Raw genomic sequence first — 22,553 nt, 5'->3', positions numbered from 1 at the left:
ACTGATCATTAGATCACCCTGACGTGGCGGTCTAGAAAACAAAGAAGAATAGTCATTGTGTCTTGCTTCTAGTGATATAAGAGAACGTAAAAAAAAAAAAAATGCAGTATCGTATGTGGTAAGTGCTGTATACAAGTGAGCGTGAAAACAAGAACTCAGCGTTACTTGTATTCTTTATTAATAGCTAAATTTATCCAAAACATCGGTATACATCATTTATCCTTACCTTAATTAATATTGGTTACACTGTAGAATGCTGTCATTACAATTAAATCATATTTAAACTCATAAAATCAATGAATATTCATGAAGTTACACCACTTAATTGGAAGAAATACTTTACGCCAAATGTTTAACATGATAAATTGATTGGCCTGGATATCATTTCGTGATTATTTTGGCGTCGTTCGACGACCTCTATGGTCTCACCGTGCAAGAGTAACTGCATAGTATTCCAGTATCGGACCATATAATGTTTACCGGCATACCATACCGCAGCCACCACAATTATTAAAACTGAAACTATTATAGCGCATATGGTGAACGCTGAAAGAGGTTTTACCGGCGTTTCAGAGATTTCTGGCACTCTCCGTTTGACGGTTTCCATGAATTGACAAGTAGAAGAGTCATTCCCGCAGGACGTTTCCTCAGCAGACTCGTTAGACACTTTTCGTAGATTAAGGTTGACAATTGCAGTCTTCTTCAGGCGCTCTATAAGCTCCTGAACTGAAGTTTCCGTGTTGATAGGCTTGCTAGGCTGCAACAAGTGGAAGAGAAACGGATGTCGATTTGCGCCGGTTCCGTAGTCCTCTGCGTACAGGTCGACTGCGGAGATAGAGATGGTGGGTCGCTCTGTTGCCGACGGTAGCTCAGCGTCGTCCGTGCCGGCGGAAGCCATCTGCAAAAGCGGTTCAGTATATATGCACATGCACTTACTGTTATACACATGTTTCTATTTCATAACTGACGCTCATTCCATAGAATCACTGCCACATGCGATTTTTCCAATGCTTACCTAAGGGAAAAATGAAATCGTATAAAATACACTTTTTAAGATCCTAGATTAGATCAGTAAATTTCCGATTGCTTAACCCTAGCAATACCAACGAATATTCCATAACGTGTAATACCATGAAGAGGGGGGGGGGGGGGGGGGTACTTCGTGCTTCGTGCCCACCACAAAAAACTAAAAGAGAAATTTAAACAAATTTTGATAAATGTGTTTAATTTTTATTAACAAAATACTTTTTAGATAGGATTGAAGTATAAGTAGGGTACAGAACCTGAAATATCTTTTAGCGCCATCTTTGCAACACTGACGCATTTTCCGTAAAGTTTACACGGAGAGGAGGGTTACTTTATGTCCAACACAAACAATTTAAAAATATACAAATTTCATCAATTCTCTCTGGTTTTCATTCACAACATCCTTTTTAAAGTTAGATAGATGTGTATGAAGGGTCATGAACCTGAAAGTACGAATATGAAATTTGTTGTGAAAAGTCATAGTCAATACTCAGACTTAAATTATTGAGTTAAGTTTTACTGGGAAATTTAAACAGTTACAGAATCTGATATAAGAAATCATTAAAATAATTAATATATTTATCAGAATTTTAAAAAGTAAATTACCAAACTAGATTACGATATTTTTTATAGGTAGGCACAAAGTACCCCTCCCTCCCCACTTGGTGCTGCGAATGTTGAAGAATCGAGCTCCCTTATAGTGTAAAACAGCTTCAAACGTATAAATACTTTACAAATGCGTTAATGCGTTAAATAATTCACTTTAAGCAGGTAAGAGAGGAAAGGTTTAAGAAAGATTTGGAATTGTGCTTAAAATTTCTTGGAAATTACTCATAAGTGCTCTCATTATGATTTCACGCATCTCAGTTTTAACGACGTCCTGTCTCTTGAACTATATGTCTTACAATGATATAATTTTGTAGGTACATTCAGTGATATGTATAGACACTGTCTGTAAAGTGTATTGTGAATAGATTTAGAAGTAATAAATTAAAACATGATGCCTGATGTTGAAGTTTTACTCTGTGTCATCTTAAACAAAAGTTGGTCTTTCACGCATCTAAATGTTTATGACGTCATATCTCCTGACCCACGAGTCGTAGAATGAGATAACTTTGCAGGTACATGGATACCGTCTCCAAACCGTGCTGCGAATACAGTTAGTAGTAGAGACCTAATGAATTAAATCGTCTTATCTGATGCAGAAGTTTAATTCTAGAAACATCGAAAGTTTGAAATTGTGTGTAAAATTTGTTGGGAGTCGCTAAGTGCTTTCATTCTCAAATACTGAATGAATAAAATCAGGGTATTTGCGCGCCATCTGTTACACTGCTTGAAAACAAACACACAGTTTATAACAGTAGTACTTGCCCCGTTGTGTTAAACTTTTTACATAAGGTTATACCTTTTCTTGAGTAGATTATATAGCATTTTAGAATTTTTAAATTCGGTCAGTTATTACTCGAAGTACTGAAAATCAAATTTTTGCTGCCCCTGGAAGCCGCTGGACAGGCAGCCTGCAAATGGTTCTGGGTTTGGATTCCGGGATAGATTACAGGTAGAACACATTATGCCCTATGTAGAGCGTGGTCTAGGGGTAGCGTCTTTGATTCATAATCAAAACGTCTTCAGTCCCGGGTTCGATCCCCGCCAATGTCTAAATTATTGATAAATAATCAGCATTGGCGGCCGAAGACTTCCGGCACAAGAAGTCAGCCTCATTCTGCCAACGGCCTTGTCAAAGAGAGCGGAGGAGCGGATAGAGGTTCAGGGCACTCTCTTGTGCTAGGGGTGGGAAATTTCCCTTAAAGGCGGAAGAATCAGCAATGATCAACGACATGAGGATGCAGAAGGCAATGGAAACCACTGCCTTAAAGACACGTAACGTGTATCCACAGGACATGTGGCCTGTAGTTGAAGAAGTGTCATGATGATCTCTCCATTGGCAAAAGATTCCGGAATAGTCCCCCATTCGGATCTCCGGGAGGGGACTGCCAAGGGGGAGGTTACCATGAGAAGAAGATTGAATAATCAACGAAACGATAATGTTCTACGAGTCGGGGAGTGGAATGTCAGAAGCTTGAACGTGGTAGGGAAACTAGAAAATCTGAAAAGGGAAATGCAAAGGCTCAATCTAGATATAGTAGGGGTCAGTGAAGTGAAGTGGAAGGAAGACAAGGATTTCTGGTCAGATGAGTATCGGGTAATATCAACAGCAGCAGAAAATGGTATAACAGGTGTAGGATTCGTTATGAATAGGAAGGTAGGGCAGAGGGTGTGTTACTATGAACAGTTCAGTGACCGGGTTGTTCTAATCAGAATCGACAGCTGACCAACACCGACAACGATAGTTCAGGTATACATGCCGACGTCGCAAGCTGAAGATGAACACATAGAGAAGGTGTATGAGGATATTGAAAGGGTAATGCAGTATGTAAAGGGGGACGAAAATCTAATAGTCATGGGCGACTGGAATGCAGTTGTAGGGGAAGGCGTAGAAGAAAAGGTTACAGGAGAATATGGGCTTGGTACAAGGAATGAAAGAGGAGAAAGACTAATTGAGTTCTGTAACAAGTTTCAGCTAGTAATAGCGAATACCCTGTTCAAGAATCACAAGAGGAGGAGGCATACTTGGAAAAGGCCGGGAGATACGGGAAGATTTCAATTAGATTACATCATGGTCAGACAGAGATTCCGAAATCAGATACTGGATTTAAGGCGTACCGAGGAGCAGATATAGACTCAGATCACAATATAGTAGTGATGAAGAGTAGGCTGAAGTTCAAGACATTAGTCAGGAAGAATCAATACGCAAAGAAGTGGGATACGGAAATTATAAGGAATGACGAGATACGTTTGAAGTTCTCTAACGCTGTAGACACAGCAATAAGGAATAGCGCAGTAGGGAGCACAGTTGAAGAGGAATGGACATCTCTAAAAAGGGCCATCACAGATGTTGGAAAGGAAAACATAGGTACAAAGAAGGTAGCTGCGAAGAAACCATGGGTAACAGAAGAAATACTTTAGTTTATTGATGAAAGGAGGAAGTGCAAACATGTTCCGAGAAAATCAGAAATACAGAAGTACAAGTCGCTGAGAAATGAAATAAATAGGAAGTGCAGCGAAGCTAAGACGAAATGGCTGCAGGAAAAATGTGAAGACATCGAAAAAGATGTGATTGTCGGAAGGACAGACTCAGCATACAGGAAAGTCAAAACAACCTTTGGTGACATTAAAAGCAACGGTGGTAACATTAAGAGTGCAACGGGAATTCCACTGTTAAATGCAGAGGAGAGAGCAGATAGGTGGAAAGAATACATTGAAAGCCTCTATGACGGTGAAGATTTGTCTGATGTGATAGAAGAGGAAACAGGAGACGGTTTAGAAGAGATAGGGGATTCAGTATTAGAATCGGAATTTAAAAGAGCTTTGGAGGACTTACGGTCAAATAAGGCAGAAGGGATAGATAACATTCCATCAGAATTTCTAAAATCATTAGGGGAAGTGGCAACAAAACGACTATTCACGTTGGTGTGTAGAATATATGAGTCTAGCGACATACTACCTGACTTTCGGAAAAGCGTCATCCACACAATTCCGAAGACGGCAAGAGCTGACAAGTGCGAGAATTATCGCACAATCAGCTTAACAGCTCATGCATCGAAGCTGCTTACAAGAATAATATACAGAAGAATGGAAAAGAAAATTGAGAATGTTCTAGGTGACGATCAGTTTGGCTTTAAGAAAAGTAAAGGCACGAGAGAGGCAATTCTGACGTTACGGCTAATAATGGAAGTAAGGCTAAAGAAAAATCAAGACACGTTCATAGGATTTGTCGACCTGGAAAAAGCGTTCGACAATATAAAATGATGCAAGCTGTTCGAGATTCTGAAAAAAGTAGGGGTAAGCTATAGGGAGAGACGGGTCATATACAATATGTACAACAACCAAGAGGGAATAATAAGAGTGGACGATCAAGAACGAAGTGCTCGTATTAAGAAGGGTGTAAGACAGGGCTGTAGCCTTTCGCCCCTACTCTTCAATCTGTACATCAAGGAAGCAATGATGGAAATAAAAGAAAGGTTCAGGAGTGGAATTAAAATACAAGGTGAAAGGATATCAATGATACGATTCGCTGATGACATTACTATCCTGAGTGAAAGTGAAGAAGAATTAAATGATCTGCTGAACGGAATGAACAGTCTAATGAGTACACAGTATGGTTTGAGAGTAAATCGGAAAAAGACGAAGGTAATGAGAAGTAGTAGAAAAGAGAACAGCGAGAAACTTAACATCAGGATTGATGGTCACGAAGTCAGTGAAGTTAAGGAATTCTGCTACCTAGGCAGTAAAATAACCAATGACGGACGGAGCACGGAGGACATCAAGAGCAGACTCGCTATGGCAAAAAAGGCATTTCTGGCCAAGAGAAGTCTACTAATATCAAATACCGGCCTTAATTTGAGTAAGAAATTTCTGAGGATGTACGTCTGGAGTACAGCATTCTATGGTAGTGAAACATGGACTGTGGGAAAACCGGAACAGAAGAGAATCGAAGCATTTGAGATGTGGTGCTATAGACGAATGTTGAAAATTAGGTGGACTGATAAGGTAAGGAATGAGGAGGTTCTACGCAGAATCGGAGAGGAAAGGAATATGTGGAAAACACTGATAAGGAGAAGGGACAGGATAATAGGACATCTGCTAAGACATGAGGGAATGACTTCCAACGTACTAGAGGGAGCTGTAGAGGGCAAAAAATGTAGAGGAAGACAGAGATTGGAATACGTCAAGCAAATAATTGAGGACGTAGGTTGCAAGTGCTACTCTGAGATGAAGAGGTTAGCACAGGAAAGGAATTCGTGGCGGGCCGCATCAAACCAGTCAGTAGACAAAAAAAAAAACAAAAAAAAAAAAAAAAAAAAAAAAAAACGTTGGACAAAACCGGTGACAACCACTATAGTGAATGCTGAAAAGTATCTTCAGGCACAGTTCATTCGCCACAGGATATCGGGCAAAGTTAGGCCTGAGATGCAGGTCGGCACTCAGGATGAGGCACATCACACAGGAAAATTAACACTGCCACTTCTGGTGATGACGAAATTAATTCAAAAAAATTCGATAGAGTTAGAAGAGCACACACTGTGCTGTTAATGTTCATTGCGAAGGCGAACCTTTGAAAGAGCAGTATTACTGAATTTCTCAGCATCGCTACTGTGGAGCCAAAATAAAGCATTGTTAGACTTAAAATAACATATATGATTGTCGTAGCCACTCCACCAATTCACCTAGCTGCAGCGTACAAACGCTAAATTATATGTAACCAACACTTTTGTCACGAACGTTATAGTAAATAAATGAAAGTGGGTGTATAAATACGCAATCCCCTCTTACGTGTCTAACACAGTATAGTCGCATGGTATCACAAAGATGTGATAAGAAAATGAAGTGGAATAAATTTTTAGGAGGCCGTTTTTAATGTTCGGAAGATTTAAAACTATCTACGTTGTTCGTAGTAAGAGTTACAACGGCACGAAAGCTTCCATAGCAATCGGTGACGAGTGAATGAAAATGTTCCACACGAACGAAAGTAACATCGGCTGTGCCTTAAGAAAGCGTGTTAATGAACCTCTAACGTTTTCAACAGACATAAATGATTTATTAGAGAGTATCACCAGTATCATAGATCCTTTGCTGACAATGCAGTAGAGTACATGATAGTATTGTCGTTAGACGATCGTAAGGAATGTAAAAGGACTTGGAAAAAAATTGTGCTGGGTGTAATGAATGACAGATTTCCTTAAATGAGGATTAATGTAAGATGATGCCTATAACAAAACGAGAGAACCCGATAGCATCTGATTCGTTTACGTATTAAGTGGTAGTTCTATGAATGGGTATGAAATGGGAAGATCACGTAAAAGCAGTGCTAGGGAAGACGAATGGTGGACTTAGATTGTTGTGAGGATACTCTGAAAGTGTGGTGTGTCTGTAGATGGAATTGCGTGCAAGAAGCTGGTATGGCCATTTCTAAAACGTTGTTCTAGTGTTTGGAGTGCTTATAAAGTAGGGGTGACAACAGACAACGGACGATGTCACGGAGGCACTGCTAGAATTTGCAACAGGTCGGAACAGCCCATACTAAAGTAAAAACAGAATGCTCGGGGAATTGAAATGGGTATTCTTATAAGGAATACGACGGAGTTCTCGTGAAACTTTGATGGGTAAATTTATAGAAGCCGTGTTCGAAAATGATTGTACTACAGTTAGGCTGCCTTCAACGAAAAGCATGGGCAAATTAAAACTAACATGGAAAATATTTGCTATAAGTCTGAGGCGGAATAAACCCTCGATAATGAAAGTTACAGAAAATGCTGGAAATGGGCTTTGTTGACGCCGGTGTAGCGCTGTGCTCTTTTTATCGAAATGTGAGAAACGCGTAATAGCTGCCCCAGGGGCAGCAGTAGTACCGACTTCACTGTTCTGCTGTAGCACTTCCCGTGTGTAACAATTATCTGAGTACACCAGACCCTTCAGTTTACCCTACAGGTAAACATCACTGGGAGAGAGACCAGGCGATCGAGGTGGGTGGGAGACTGCACTGACTCTGCTGATGCACCCCCTCCCCCTTCTCACTGAGCACATGTTGCAAAAAACTAGTCACTAAACACGTCTGTTCCTCTCATTCATTCAAACGTAATGACACAATGTAGCACCCTGGACAAAGCATATGGGAGATGCGCATGTGCAGACATATAATAGCAAGTGAATGGTGCATTTTAATCACGGTTTCCAGCATCTTCTATGGTGGGCAGTTCTCATATTCACTGACAAAGATCAATTTTGCGCCAGTCTTATAAATATATTCCGAGCAACTTTTACTTTACTTACTCAACATATCTCGCGTGTGGATCATGAGAAAAGGTAAGAGATATTGGGGCGCCTAATGAGGAATATACAAAATCATTTCTTTCTCGCTCAGTATACAAATGGAATGAAAGCTTATAATAATGGAAAAATGTGCCGTCACCATGGGGTGCATAGTGGCTTGATAAGTATTTGTGAAGATGTAGGTGTAGATGTACACAGAAGGGCATTGCTTTCTTACACTTTACAACACCACGTCACCAACAGTGTTAGATGTAGATTCAGGATGTTTTATATTCCTACGTCTTTACGGCTAGTAACGGAGACAGACTAGGTACAATATCGAGTGAAAATTTATGTCAAGAAACTAATGGCTTTTTACTACACGGGAAAACATACCTCGACTTCTGTTCACTCCATATCAGCGACCTCAGTAGTCATTAGACATCTTGAGAGAGCAGAATGGGGCGCTCAGCCGAACTCATGGACTTCGAATGTAGTCAGGTCATTACATGTCACTTACGTTATGCGTCTGTACGCGAGATTTCCACACTCCTAAACATCCATAGGTCCACTGTTTCCGATGTGATAGTGAAGTGGAAACGTGAAGGGACACGTAGAGCACAAAAGCGTACAGGCCGACCTCGTCTGTCGACTGACAGACACCGCCGACAGTTGAAGAGGGTAGTAATGTGTAATACGCAGACAGTTATCCAGACCATCACACAGGAATTCCAAACTGCATCAGCATCCACTGCAAGTGCTATGATACTTAGGCGGGAGGTAGAAAACTTGGATTTCATGGTCGAGCGGCTGCTCAAAAGCCACATATCATGCCGGTAAATGCGAAACGCTCGCTTTGTGCAAGGAGCGAAAACATTGGACGATTGAACAGTGGAAAAACGTTGTGTGGAGTGGCGAATCACGGTACACAATGTGGCGATACGATGTCAGGGAGTGGGTATGGCGAATTCCCGGTGACTGTCATCTGCCGGCGTGTGTAGTGCCAACAGTAAAATCTGGAGGCGGTGGTGTTATGGTGTGGTCGTGTTTGTCATGGAGGGGGCTTCCACCCCTTGTTGTTTTGTGTGTCACTATCACATCACAGGCCTACAATGATGTTTTAAGCATCTTCTTGCTTCCCACTGTTGAAGAGAAATTCGGGGATGGCGATTGCAGCTTTCAACACTATCGAGCACCTGTTCATAATAAACGGCCTGTGGCGGAGTTGTTACACATCAATAATATCTCTGCAATGGACTGTCCAGCTCAGAGTCCCGACCTGAATCCTATAGAACACCTCTGGGATGTTTTGGAACGCCGACTTCGTGTCAGGCCTCAGCGAGCGACATCGATACCTCTCCTCAGTGCAGACATCGGTGAAAAATGGGCTGTTTTCCCCAAGGAACCTTTCAGCACCTGATTGAACGTATACCTGCGAGAGTGGAAGCTGTCATCAAGGCTAAGGGTGGGTCAACACCTTGCTGTATTCCAGCATTACCGATGGAGGGCGCCACGAACTTGTAAGTCATTTTCAGCCAGGTGTCCGGATACTTTGATCACATAGTGTATCTACAGATTTCTTCAGAGATTGAAACAAATGCAAGTAGACACAAATTGAAATCAGTTCCTCGAAAAAAGTCCAGTTTGGATTTAAAATTGATGAAGCAGCAAGTGGCGAACTTCAAAGAGAGAAAAATTTCAAGATGCAGTACTTGAGTATGTGAAACTAATTTCCTGTAAAGTGAAACCCGAGACAACCTACTCGTGGTGCACCCTGGAAACACTAAACGAACTGGTACAACTGGTACAAAAACCACTAATTCATATTTAAGCAATATCGGGACAATTAAAATCGCTTTTCCTAAATACTTATCACAGAAATATGTTGTACAGCTTCGACTAGAAATACATATGTTACTACATCCTTTGAATGGTAGGATTGGATTCCTTCTCTGGCCGTGAGGGGCTTCGGTCCTGTGCCCAGGTACTAAGGGCACGGGAGACATGGGTCCTATTTTTCTGAACACGGAAGGCTTGGGTCCTGCCCCCGCAGTTCTGAAGTGTAATCTCGCGGATGTGTCCAAAAAAGGTTGTGGGATTGATTGCCCGGCACGAAGTCACTACTAGGAGAATCTGCAGCTAGCATTAGCGGAGATGGCTACAGCTGCCCAGGTCACACTGCAACTACACTGTTGCACTTAGTTTGTTAAAAGTAAAGCAGTCATTAGCTCGCATGTTCGTTTCAGATGCACAGAGCTTTATTACGCACGTTTCTATAGGAGGTGGTATGCCCTTCCGTAACACGCTCTCCCTGCCATTTACCTAGAGTTGAGGGTAAATCTGATTCGTACAGTAGCTTTGCTTCTTAATATACATATGATCATTACCTGACGTAAAAATGTTCGAAGTCAGGAAAAACATACGCGTGAACTAGTGTTGGACACTGAATCTCATAAATTGTAGCGTTATTATTACAGCTACCTGTCAGTCAGGAAACAGTGAAAAGTTTATATGCTATAATAGGTAAGACAAACTGCGCTGTAGCTTCCTGGAGGGCTGTGCTGTAAGAGATGAAAACTGTTGAAACGAACTGTGATACATATAACACAAAGATCTGCAGAATAGTGTTGAATGCGGCATACCGCTGTCTTACAGAGGTAAACGTTGCATACAAATCTACTGTGCGTTTTCCATATCATAGGGCACTGTAAGGCTCGACTGCCGTATTTGGATAGAGGAAACCGAGTTGACATCGGCAGTGCATGTGTTAAATCGCGATGCTGCAACCATCATGGGACCTGTCTCTTGAAATATGTAAATCGGATGTGAGAGATATTACAGAAAATGTGGCATGCTCTAGCACTCCAATGTCTATGTCAACGAACTAAATTGCTGCACTTATAATATGTACACCATTACGTGTCTCAGCAACGTTGTGGCACGTGACACAGTGATACGGATAAAATGTACACCGGAAAACCGCCCGTGGTCTCTGGATGACTATGTGTAAAGTCACTCTGTTTGTTTTAAACTGAGCATCAAAATTGGGTTACGTTTTAAGGTAACATATCATGCAGGGAGACTCACTCTCGATGCTAAAACGCTATTCAGCGACGACCAGACCACTGCCTCACTTCCTAGATGGGCAAGTCATCAGATTTCCCAGGCCGCTCCGTGGATCGCTGGGCACACAGAGGATACACAGCCTTTCAATATTTTCTCCCTCCTGGAAATTTCATAGCCGTGAAATGTCTGTACAGGGATCAGCCAGCAAGAGTTTCATTTATATTTACATTACATACCATTTGTCACAGCCTTTCAATATTTTCTCCCTCCTGGAAACTTCGTAGCCGTGAAATGTCTGTACAGGCATCAGCCAGCAAGAGCTTCAATTATATTTACATTACATACTATTTGTGTTACGTCTTTCTGTTAAGTGCCGGTATAGTGTAGTTTGTTCATGGTCACCATGACTCAATATTTTTCTGTAGATCTACACGATCCCTTAACTTATACAGGGCATTTATAAACTGGTGCGCGTAAATTTAGTAATGTGTACCTGGCGCAAAACGTCACAAGAAATGCATATGAACATGGATCCGAAACTCCTTGGTTAGTGACTTACGAAAGGAAGTACCTTTAGTGACCATAAGGTAAGTAGCCCACCTCAGATGTGTATTTCTACTTATTTGCTTCTTTACATATGGTCCTGATATTAACTTTTAATTTTCCTGATTGTCTTTTGTTATGTTTTGTGTATTTTATTTTATTTTTATTCTCGTACCAGAGATACATTTAAGACTATATACAGTTATGACTGTGTAACATTTGACGAAAACTTGACTATTTCCAATGCATTTTCTGTTCCTTAATCAAGTCCATCTTCTGTGCAGGAGGCCGAATGCGATCGGCATTGAAGCGTATGATGATTAGTCTGGTCTTCTCAACAGTCGCACTGAATATCATTCCCATCTTGCCTCATCTTGCCAGACTAACATTTGATTTGCCAACTCCAGATCTTAGTCTGTTCAGGGACTTTCAAGTCTTCCATTTCTCATCATAGCCAGAAGGCAGAGTTTCTGAAACTCTTTCCGAGCCAGAGGAAGGTAAGCAGTAGCTCTCCATAGATGCAAACTAGCTTTTTCAGCAGTTATTCTAAGGAAATTCCCCCTAGACTTCAGTCGTTGCGCGAGCGGTTCGTGCCAATACATAGGATGCATTCTCTCCTGTTCCATTTTCTTTCTTTCCTCATTCGCAGCCATTTCTCTTTGAAGAGGAAGTGGTGCTATTCCTCCAAGGTGGTAAAGTCATTCGATTGGAGTGGATTTCAAGCAACCTGTTATAATTCAACAGGTCATTGGGAGCTAGTCCACCTGTTTTGCACGTGTTTAATGATACCAAGCAGGACATGCATACTCTGCCGCAGAATAGCACAGTGCCACTGGAGAGATTCGTAGAGTTTCATGTTGACTATCCCACTGTGATCCGGCCAGTTTACGTAGAAGATTGTTCCTGATGGAAATTTTTGCCTTGCAGCTTATGCAGTGCTTCTTGAAAGTAAGAGACGCATCAAGTGCCAGTCCAATTTAATTTGGGATCTCACAGAGGTCCAGCTCGACATCTGACCATAGTATGTTTAATTTGCCACTGGCTTCTCTGTTCTTCAAATGAAAATCACACACTTGTGTCTTTGTGGGATTTAAGTTGGTTTGTGCAGCCGTATTGAGAAAGCTGTTTAAGGGCATTCGTGAGGGTGTTTCCTGCCGATTCACAATCTGGCTTCTGTATGGCTAAAGCACTGTTAACGGCATACAAGGAGAATCTGCTGTTGGGTGCTATGTGTTGGTCATTCGTGTATTTATTGAACAGAATTCTTTTGACTGATGTCCTTTTACACTTTTGCGTTACTTTCAGACTAACTACAACATTACAAAACGATGAATTCAGCGAGTGAAATGATGGGCATGCACTACACGTTTGGATTTTAACATCTGGAGACATTTAAAGTCTGTGGTTCATTCCACACTGTGCCTAACGTTGTTATTCCGAGGGTGTATATCCAGAATGTGCACTGACTGACAAAGAAAGTTCAGCACCCATAAGACATGGTCGAATGTCAATGTAACTTTGTACCTGTACACCCCTGTGTGTAAATGATTAGAGAAGCAATTCGCTGTGACTGGTGGAACGGTCATCAGAGGTCATTACTGTTGATCGTGTTTACTGTTGTGACCATGCTTTTTAGGGTATATAAGAAGCGTAAACAGCTTCATATATTGAGTGAACACTGTGAAGGACACAGAGAAATCGAACACTCGTATAAGATAGCGTTATCAGCATCTGGCAGAGTCTGGAAAGGGCCCCATTGAGGGTCTCCATTTGGCCGGGTGATCAAGCAGTGCAATATCCAGATATGTGAGCCATTTGGATTGACATTGGCCCGGATTTGGACTGGTGCCGTGGCCGGGAAGCATGGACTGCTGATGAATGGCATCGCACTGTGTTCAGCGATGGATCACGGTTCTGCATTATTTTCGATGACCATCGCAAGGAGAGTGGCGATGACCTGGGGAGAAGTGCCATTCTTCTGATGTTTTGGAGAGGCAGAGCGGTGGTATTACTCCTTGCGTCAGCCACAGCTGGTAGTGGTTGAGGAAACACTGACGGCACAACAGGACGTCAAGGGCATTCTGTGCCCTCGTGTGTTATCTCTCACTCGAGAGTATCGTGGTCCCATTTTTCAACACGACAATGGTCGTCCATTCATGCCACAGGCCTCGAAGCTTTTCGTAATCTGTCTTTAACGATGTCATCGTCTTGACAACTCTAAATAATGCCTTTTTTCAGAAGTATGATACTGAAGTACTCCTGTGCCAGCATGGTCACCAGATCTGTTCTCGACAAAACACGTGTCGCACATGCTCGGACACCAACGGTGTCCCTGTGCCATTATCCAGGACATCAAGGACCTGTTGCAATAGTTGTGGGTTAGGTTAGGTTAGGAAAGGATACAACGGATTTATGTTACCCTACCCAACCGAATCAGCGTACATGCATCCAGGCCAGATGGGGTACAACGTCATACTGGTAAATGGGCTCATACTGCAAATTTTTTGTAAATTTGACTCGATTTAGTAATCATTGAAATGATATCACATATCCTATCAACCTGTGGAGTTTCACCCTGCCTTTGGATAAGGTGCTAATCATCTCCGTGCCTCGCTGTAGTTCGTAACAAGTTCTTAACGATGTCACCATCTTGATCACACTAAATTATCTTTTTTCCATAAGCAAGATAAAAAATGTATCGAGCAAACGTTGTATGTCTGTCAGGGGGACATTAAAAAGCGCGGATGTCTCTCTTGTATCGGTGTTGGTTAAGAAACGGAAATAGCAATAGGCCTTTTCTAAACGCATTGGCAATCCACTTCCCCTCCTCAGTACTTGTTCAAAAACAATGTACGTGTCATTCGCGGTATGTATGACGTTATCAGAAACGTAACAAAAATTTGACTTTTACTCTCCTATACAAGCACACCGTATAAGTACCCGGGCTAACGCAACCTGTCCACTTCCTGGTGTTAACAGCAAACAAATGAAAACACAAAGAAAATGCATACTGATTATTCAGTCAACCGCCTTCAAATGAATAACAACAAAAGAAAAGTAATAGTGATACAGTTTTTAATTAACGACTGCCTTTTCCGTTTACAACATTTCTTTTAAAAGTACTACAGTACTGCACTTCAAGTACCTACATGCAATATAAGAAACATTATTGCAGTTATTGTTCTGCTAACTTACAGTCTACATAACGTATAGTAGCATTTCTAGCTTCTGTTTGTCAGTGTACATCGTACTCACACAAACCATCAAACAGACAAAACGTTTTTTCGTGTGGTCAAGATTTCTGCCTGTTTTTGCAACGAATGATACAGTCTGCCTGACAAAAAAATTGTAGCATTCGAAAGGAGAGGAGGAAAGGAACTGAAACTTCACGGGTTGACAGTATATATGACGTTATTTCACTGATTACAATATCGAGTTAAATTTAAAAAGAATTTGGCACTATGAGCCCACTTATCAGTAGGACGTCGTATTCCCTCTGAACAGGATGCATGCACTGATCCAGTTGGGAAGGATGTCCTAAAGCTGTTGCATCCACCAGTGAGTCAACCTGGCCCTCAACTGTTGTAACTGGTCTTTGATATCCTAGAAACTGTCACGGGGACTGGGACATCAGCCCACACATGTTCTGTTTGAGCAGATTGTGGATCTTGCTAGTTACGTAAGTATCTCAACTTCAGCTTTCTGGAAATGCAATGCGTGAACGAGCATTGTCCTGTTGAAAAATGGCAGCATGCTACTGTCATATAAGAGGTAACACATGAGGACAAAGGACGTGCATGTCATACCGCAGTCCCGTCAGCTTTCCGTCAGTCACTACTAGATGGCTTCTCACACCACGACGCCAGACGGAACTCCGCTGTGTCTCTCCAAAACATGGGACGAATGGTACCTCTTTTTAGGTCGCCGCCATACTCGCCGACGATGGTCATCCGGGGTAGTGCTGAATCGCAGTTCATCGCTGAACACCATGCGATGCCACTCATCAGCTGACCATGCGTGCCAGTCACGACACCACTTCAAACGCAGCAGTTTGCATTGTGTGTTAACGGAAGCCAGGGCCTAATTCTCTAACCTTAAGCAGCTAGTCACCGACCAATTTTGCAGGGTGACAAGGAATATTGCTGGTAGTCTATTAGCTGTTCGCACATGTAAGATGCCTAAGTGAAGCGGTTACGATGTGTTTGGTGCACAATTCGGCGATATACGCTTTTGGTGGTTAGATATGGTCCATCGGAAACTTGACGATGTGTATGCCAGACCTCGCGTTCCAAGCAACCTAACATCGGGTCACTGTCACATCCGAATGCCTCGGAAATCTAGATGAAAGATTCGACCACTCACCCAATTTGTGCCCCTTTTCTAGCTCTGTCAGCTGGTAATAGCGCTATTTCACACAAGTGATCGGCATCTCCGTGTTCTCCACAATGATCACTAGCATATGACGATGTTCACTCCTCTTATTTTTCCTACCAGGTCCGGTATCAACACTAAACACAAACAACTCTTACGCAGTCTGGTGTCCGTTCTACCTTCATTTAAATATCTGGAAATGGGTCGTATGTGTGCAAAGTTATACTGTCATCTAACCATGTCTTCTGGGTGCTGTATGTTTTGTCAGGCAACGTACTTACCTTGTCAGAGAATTCATGCAGCCCTATGGAGTAGTCTGCAGACGACACAACTGCATACAGTGAGGTGACATCGTTGAAAATTGTTACGAAATGCAGAGAGGCATGCAGATGATTAGAACCTGGTGCAAAGGCTGGCACTTGATTCTAGACACAAATAAAAGTAAAGTAATGACCGATTATTAAACAAAAAATCCGATATCGTCTGACTTCACGACCAGAGATCAACCAGTGTAATCAGAGAGAACTTCTAATTATCTAGGCGTTGCTGCTTGGAGCGATGTAAGATGCTACGACCACACTGGTCTAGGCGTAGCGAGGCGGATGCCAGGTTTGGTCATTCAGCGCAAAACGGCTGTGCGCGGCTCTGCGCGCTCTGAGTGGACGGCGAACCGCGCTGGGCCGCGTCGTGCCGCACTGCGCAGTTTTCCGGCTGTTGTCGGTACATCAAAGGACGTGGCGCGTTTGCGCGCGCTCAGTTTAGAAGGGGCTTCGGCTCGCTCCATCTTCATACCATGCGCGCGCTCCAACTGGAACGGCGCGCTCCTCTCTGTTACAGTGGTGCGCGCGGTTCAGCAGCGCGACCCAGTACGGCACGCTCAGTGTGGACCCGCTTTAATATGTCACAGATTCCCCTAGACTTTATCTAGGCCCTCTTTGATACCTTGTCAAGTCGTTAGGACGCTCTGGTTACATCGCATGATGGCCTGTATCATCCTGAATTTTCGATGCCAGAGATCATTAACCTATCTGTATTCGTACTCTTTTTTATATTGTCACCTGTCTAATCTGTGGTGAGAAATTTACTTTGTCACTGTACCCCTGGAGTCCCAATTTTCGTACACGTTGGTGTACAGCTCATCTTCTGGTCTCGTAGTGCTGCCCAAGGTATGGCAACAGTAATTAAGACAAAACAGCCATGAACATAAAAGCTGGTTCGAACACCACAGTGCTTTACTAACCACAGTCGTGTTTCAGATGGTATACCACTGCGTTCCACCGAAGTCGAACTATCCCTTAATGGCGAACGTGAGCCATTGCGCGTTTGCTTTTTCTTCCAACATACAAGGAATTATTGTGTACGACAACCACGTTAACTATTAAAAAAATCTAGACTCGAGCAAAAATCGAACACAAAATTTTTAATTGGTGATCTCGCACTTAACTGCTGCGCCATCAACGTTAAGTGAAGTTCCGAAAATTTGGAAGAGCAAAGAAATAAATAGGCAGTACTGTAGCGCAAGATGCAGCTTACAGCTTGAATTTGATATCTATGAAACTGAAGCTGCAGACCGACGGTCAGGCTTCTGCAAATATAGTACCATACATCTGTAGCAAACTTAAAAAAATGTAAAGACTTAAAATGTTACTTGTTATCAGGTAAATCGCTAATAAAAAATATGGAACGAAGAAATTTATAGTACTCCGCCTCGAGCTTTCAGATGGAAATCCCAGTGGCACTAGAAGTAACGAGGATGTAAGTGGTAAAAATGCAGTCTATGCTTGGAAGTGTCGCAAGACAACAGAAAATGTTGATCTATATCCACGGTATCATACAGTGTTAGGAAAATGTAATTCAAGCAATATAGCTCTATTCTGCCTTTTCCTCACACAGCACTGACGTACAAAAGAAGCAGAAGACATAGTTAATACGATTCACACACTGTTCATGGTCTCATAACTAAAATTCTAAAATTATGAGACATTTTAAGAATATGGTTTAGGTCACTAATTGTAGCTGTACAAAACGAATGACACTAGTGTTAAAATTAGTATGTGTTGTACTATTCGTTTAAAGGAAAGATTGAAAGAGTCGTAGAGGCATAGACATAGAATGATTGTGAGTAATTATTGTAATATATTTGACAGGTGCAGATATAACAGAACCATTGATTGGTTACTAAATATTCAAAATTATGATAATAGTCAACTACAGTAACTGAAAATGGAGAAATTTAAATTGCAAATATTCCTAGCTTATACGGGGCTCCAGCAGCAATGGGAAGCAACAATGTCTGCGTTTCATTTTTTATAACGATGTAATGTAGAATTTGAAGTACGGATAGTAAAATGTTCTTACCTCCGACATTGTTTGAAGGTCACTGTCAAGTGGTAAGAGCCGGACGCCCCGTGCTAACAACAGCCACACCAGCATCTGAGCGTGGAGAAGGAGCGTGCCCGCCATTGCCGGCCCTCGTAGTGGAGAGCAGAGACAGCAGCGGAGGCTACCAACGTCCGGTATGGCACTGGACCGCGCAGCACGCCACAAGCGCCTCGTGCGCTAAACACAGAATCTGCCACCAGAGCGCACGCAACGTTACGCACTTTTTTCTTAGTCTTCCTTCTCTGCTCCCAAGATCGAGACGGCATCGGTCTTATCAAGCAGTGGAAGCAAAAAATTTACTCATCTATTTCACTGATGCGAGTATGCCAAGCAGACGAAACCTGCTAAAGAATAAAAGTCTGAAAGACAGACTACGTTTCATTAACAAAAGAGTTTTGGCAGTATTATGGAGACTGTGTGGCTTAGATGATTACTGCACACTGTGGTAACCATGCAAACAAGCCAAAGATATAACGAAGTAGTTGCAGAAGTAACAGAAGTTACATATCAATTGTCATATCATAAAAATGTACATAAAATGATCGTGATTACATTAACTGTACATTGAAATGTGTCTTAAAAAATCGAAGATTCAGATATCAGTGTTATCTTGCGGTTGAAATACTTCACAACAACCACAAAGTAAGAACTTGCTGGCTGCTGGCTGTATATTTTCGAATTCATTACACAGAAAATATACCAACTTACACAATATTGTGTCCATAGACGGTACGATTTACGAGGTACAGGGAAAGTCGTTTACGTAAGTAATAATGTACTCGTTACTGCTTATTGTCGTTGCCATTGTGAAGATTGATGAGCGTGTGTTGTGTAAATGACTTTGTGCAGGATTTTTGACAGGGCATTGCTACAACATTATTCAAAAATTGTAATACGTCGTTCCATTTCAGAAGGACGTAGTCTGTATTTCTTTAGGCTTGAGGAGACTAGCTATATCTGCCTCTACATCATACTGAGCAAGCCATGTAACGGTGTGTGGCGGAGAGTACTTGTGCTACGACTAACTGAACTTCCGTTCCCTCTTCTACTCCCGAATAGGGTGAGGGAAGAACGACTGTCGATGAGCCTGTCTATAAGCTCTAATTTCTCGAATTTTCTCGTCGTGGTCATTTCGCGAGATGTATGCGGGAGGAATTAATGTTGTCCGACTCTTCCAGGAAAGTCCTCTCTCGAAATTTCAATAGTAAACCTCTCCGTAACGTTTGCCACTGAAGTTCGTTCAGCATCTTTGTAACGAACCCGTGAAGAAACGCTCCGCTCTTTGTTGGATCTTCTCTATCTCTTCTATTATTCCTACATGGTAAGGGTCCAAGATAAATGAACAATGACTAGAACCAAGAATATCGACACAAAACCTCGATAATCGATACAGACTCACATACTACAGTCCGCCGTCTTGTGTTCTGTGTATAACATCGAAGCAATTTGTGCAGTGTCAATCGGTGACAAAATATAGTGTGCAATAGTGAACTGTCAATCAACAGCTCCGCCATTACACCAGTGATGCAAGTGAAGCAGCAAGAGGATGTAACTGTAAGTGATCAACTATCATACAAAGGCCTTTCAAACTATTTTCCTAACACATAACTGATGCAAATCTATCTGCATCCGACACAGGCTGTGATATACATAGTCAACAACAAAGAAGAAAACCAGCAGAAGACATAACTGACTTAGATTTCTAGATATACACTGTCCCCCTCCTTCCCGCCAAATGCCACACCAGCAGCTACAGTAAAAAAACAAAGTATTCTAGATTAATATAATTTAAGACTGTTTATTTTTAAGTAACATTTCTAGATGTATGTATGTATGCACAAATGCTTGAAGATGAACAAAACATGTTCGAAACGCGTTTCATTATGTTAGATTAAGCATAAAATAAAAAGTGACTGGTAGCAGAAACTTGAAATAAACAATTTTCCCACAGTCACGGTTTACAAACATAGCCATTATGGCTGAAAGTAATAATAACAATATTCAAGACTCGGTCGAACAAGCGTATTGTTTGTCATTTCCTTCAGGGATGTGTTACATTTTTTAAAGATTCTTCCCATGAATGTCAGTCTGGCTTTTGGTTTTCCTACTATTTGCTTTATGTGGCCATTCCGCTTAAGGTCGCTCTGGATAGTTACTCCTAGATATTTTATGGTAGATACTGTTTACAGAAATTTGTCATGAATAGTGTAGTTGTGCAGTAGTAGATTTCTTTTCTTATGTATGCGCAGTACTTCACATTTATTTAATTTCAGGATCAACTGCCACAGTCTGCACCATTCGTCAGTCCACATTACGTCATTCTGCAAATCTTCTGGTGTTGCTACTTTCTTAAAGACAATCGCATCATCTGCAAAGGGTCTTACAGGGTTTCCGAAGCTATCTGCTAAAACTAGAGCACATATATATATATATATATATATATATATATATATATATATATATATATATATATATACATTCTAAACAGTAACGGCGCCATCACACGTTCCTGAGGTACTCCGGATATTACATTTACATCTGTTTATTTTGTTCCATTAAGAAAAAAATGTCTCTGAGCACTATGGGACTCAACTGCTGTGGTCATCAGTCCCCTAGAACTTAGAACTACTTAAACCTAACTAACCTAAGGACATCACACACATCCATGCCCGAGGCAGGATTCGAACCTAGGACCGTAGCAGTTCCATTAAGAGCGGTTTGTTGAGTTCTCTCTGCAGAGTCTCAAATCTGATCTGATACTCGGTAAGCTCAAATTTTTTTTTCACTAAACTGCAGTGTGGTACGGTGTCAACTGCCTTCTTAAGTCAAGAAACACTACATCAACCTGAGTACTGTTGTATACAGCGCTATGGATTGTACGGAGGAACAGAGCGAGCTCAGTTTCGCAAGATCTCTGTTTGCGGAATCCGTGTTTATTTTCATATGGGATTTGCAGTGGTCGGATAGACCATCCACGGCTTTAACACCCGACATGTTGCAGCGAGCTGATGTTGTAATTCGCCATTAAAGGATGCCATTCGTGGGAGACATTTTGAGGACGATGAGGAGGTGATTCGTTCAGTGAAGCACTAGCTCCGCGACCAGAACAAGGGTTGGTACCGACGGGGCATACATGCCCGTATCGCGCTGGAGGAAGGCCAGAGAATGGGATGGAGATTACGTGGAAAAATTGGGTGTGTAGATGAAACACCATTCCTTCTTGTGTGTAATCCTCATCATGTTCAATAAAAAATTGTTGAAGAAAAAAACGCTACATTACTTTCTGTTCAACCCTCGTAGCATGCAACATTTTCCATAATTCTACAACAGATTGACATCGACGATACAGGCCTATAATTATCTACTACGGTGCACAACGTTCAGCAACGTGCGCTGAACAGTGTGCTTCGAAACAATTGTGTCTCCACCAATATTTTACTCTGTTATCAAAGGCCAACCGGTGCCCACTAGCCCACTGTCGCGCTCCTCAAACCACTGTAGCGTGTGTCACGGAGGAGGAGGAGAAGGAGAAGATTAGTGTTTAACTTCCTGACGACAAGGAGGTCATTAGAGACGGAGCAAATGCTCGGATAAGGAAAGGACGGAGAAGGAAATTGACAGTGCCCTTTCTAAGGAACCATGCCTTAAGCGATTTAGGGAAATCACGGAAAACCTAAATCTGGATGGCCAGATGCGGGTTTTAATCGTCGTCCTACCGAATGCGACTCCAGTGTGCTAACGACTGCGTTACCTCGCTCCTTGGGTGACACGGGCAGTTATCCTACACTATGTGATCAAAAGTATATGGACACCCCCAAAAACACACGTTGTTAGGTGCATTGTGCTGCCACCTACTGCCAGGTACTCTATACCAGCGATCTCAGTAGTCATTAGACATCGTGAAAGAGCAGAATGGGGCACTCTGCAGAACTTGGTCAGGTGAAAGGGTGTCACTTGTGTCATACGTCTGTACGCGAGATTCCACGCTCCTAAACATCCCTAGGTCCACTGTTTGCGACGTGATAGTGAAGTGGAAACGTGAAGTAACGCATACAGCACAAAAGCGTATAGGCCGACGTCATGTGTTGACTGACAGAGATCGCCGACAGTTGAAGAGGGCTGTAATGTGTAATAGGCAGACGTCTACCCAGACCATCACACAGGAATTACAAATAGACCGTCAGCGAGAGCAGACTAATAAGGCGAGTACACCGTTCGCTTGTTACATATTTTTATGAGCTTCAAACAGGAGCTATTCATTTTGCGTTATCTGGGTAGTTAATAGTTTATTTTGT

General features: G+C 42.0%; 1 protein-coding gene across 1 annotated transcript; it reads right to left on the bottom strand.

Moving 5' to 3' along the window:
• Window positions 1-157: 157 nt before the first annotated feature.
• On the bottom strand, window positions 158-18,396 carry LOC126299168 (uncharacterized). Its single transcript, XM_049990929.1, has 2 exons — window positions 18,235-18,396; window positions 158-898 (listed from the first exon to the last, which is right to left on the bottom strand). Exons 1-2 carry the CDS (start codon window positions 18,337-18,339, stop codon window positions 353-355), a joined length of 651 nt encoding a protein of 216 aa, XP_049846886.1. The 5' UTR covers window positions 18,340-18,396; the 3' UTR covers window positions 158-352.
• Between the last annotated feature and the right edge of the window lie 4,157 nt (window positions 18,397-22,553).

This window comes from Schistocerca gregaria, chromosome X (genome assembly GCF_023897955.1).
Source record: "Schistocerca gregaria isolate iqSchGreg1 chromosome X, iqSchGreg1.2, whole genome shotgun sequence".
Lineage (NCBI taxonomy): Eukaryota > Metazoa > Arthropoda > Insecta > Orthoptera > Acrididae > Schistocerca > Schistocerca gregaria.
Note: the sequence above shows the minus strand (reverse complement) of the source record. Positions and strands in the feature narration are given on the sequence as shown.

What these genes read in the sequence shown, in the direction of transcription:
- LOC126299168 (XM_049990929.1), bottom strand. Translation starts at nt 18,339, where the DNA reads ATGGCGGGCACGCTCCTTCTCCACGCTCAGATGCTGGTGTGGCTGTTG. An exon ending in ACCTTCAAACAATGTCGGAG is followed by an intron (nt 899 to 18,234) that starts GTAAGAACATTT and finishes CCGCTTTTGCAG; the next exon opens with ATGGCTTCCGCCGGCACGGA.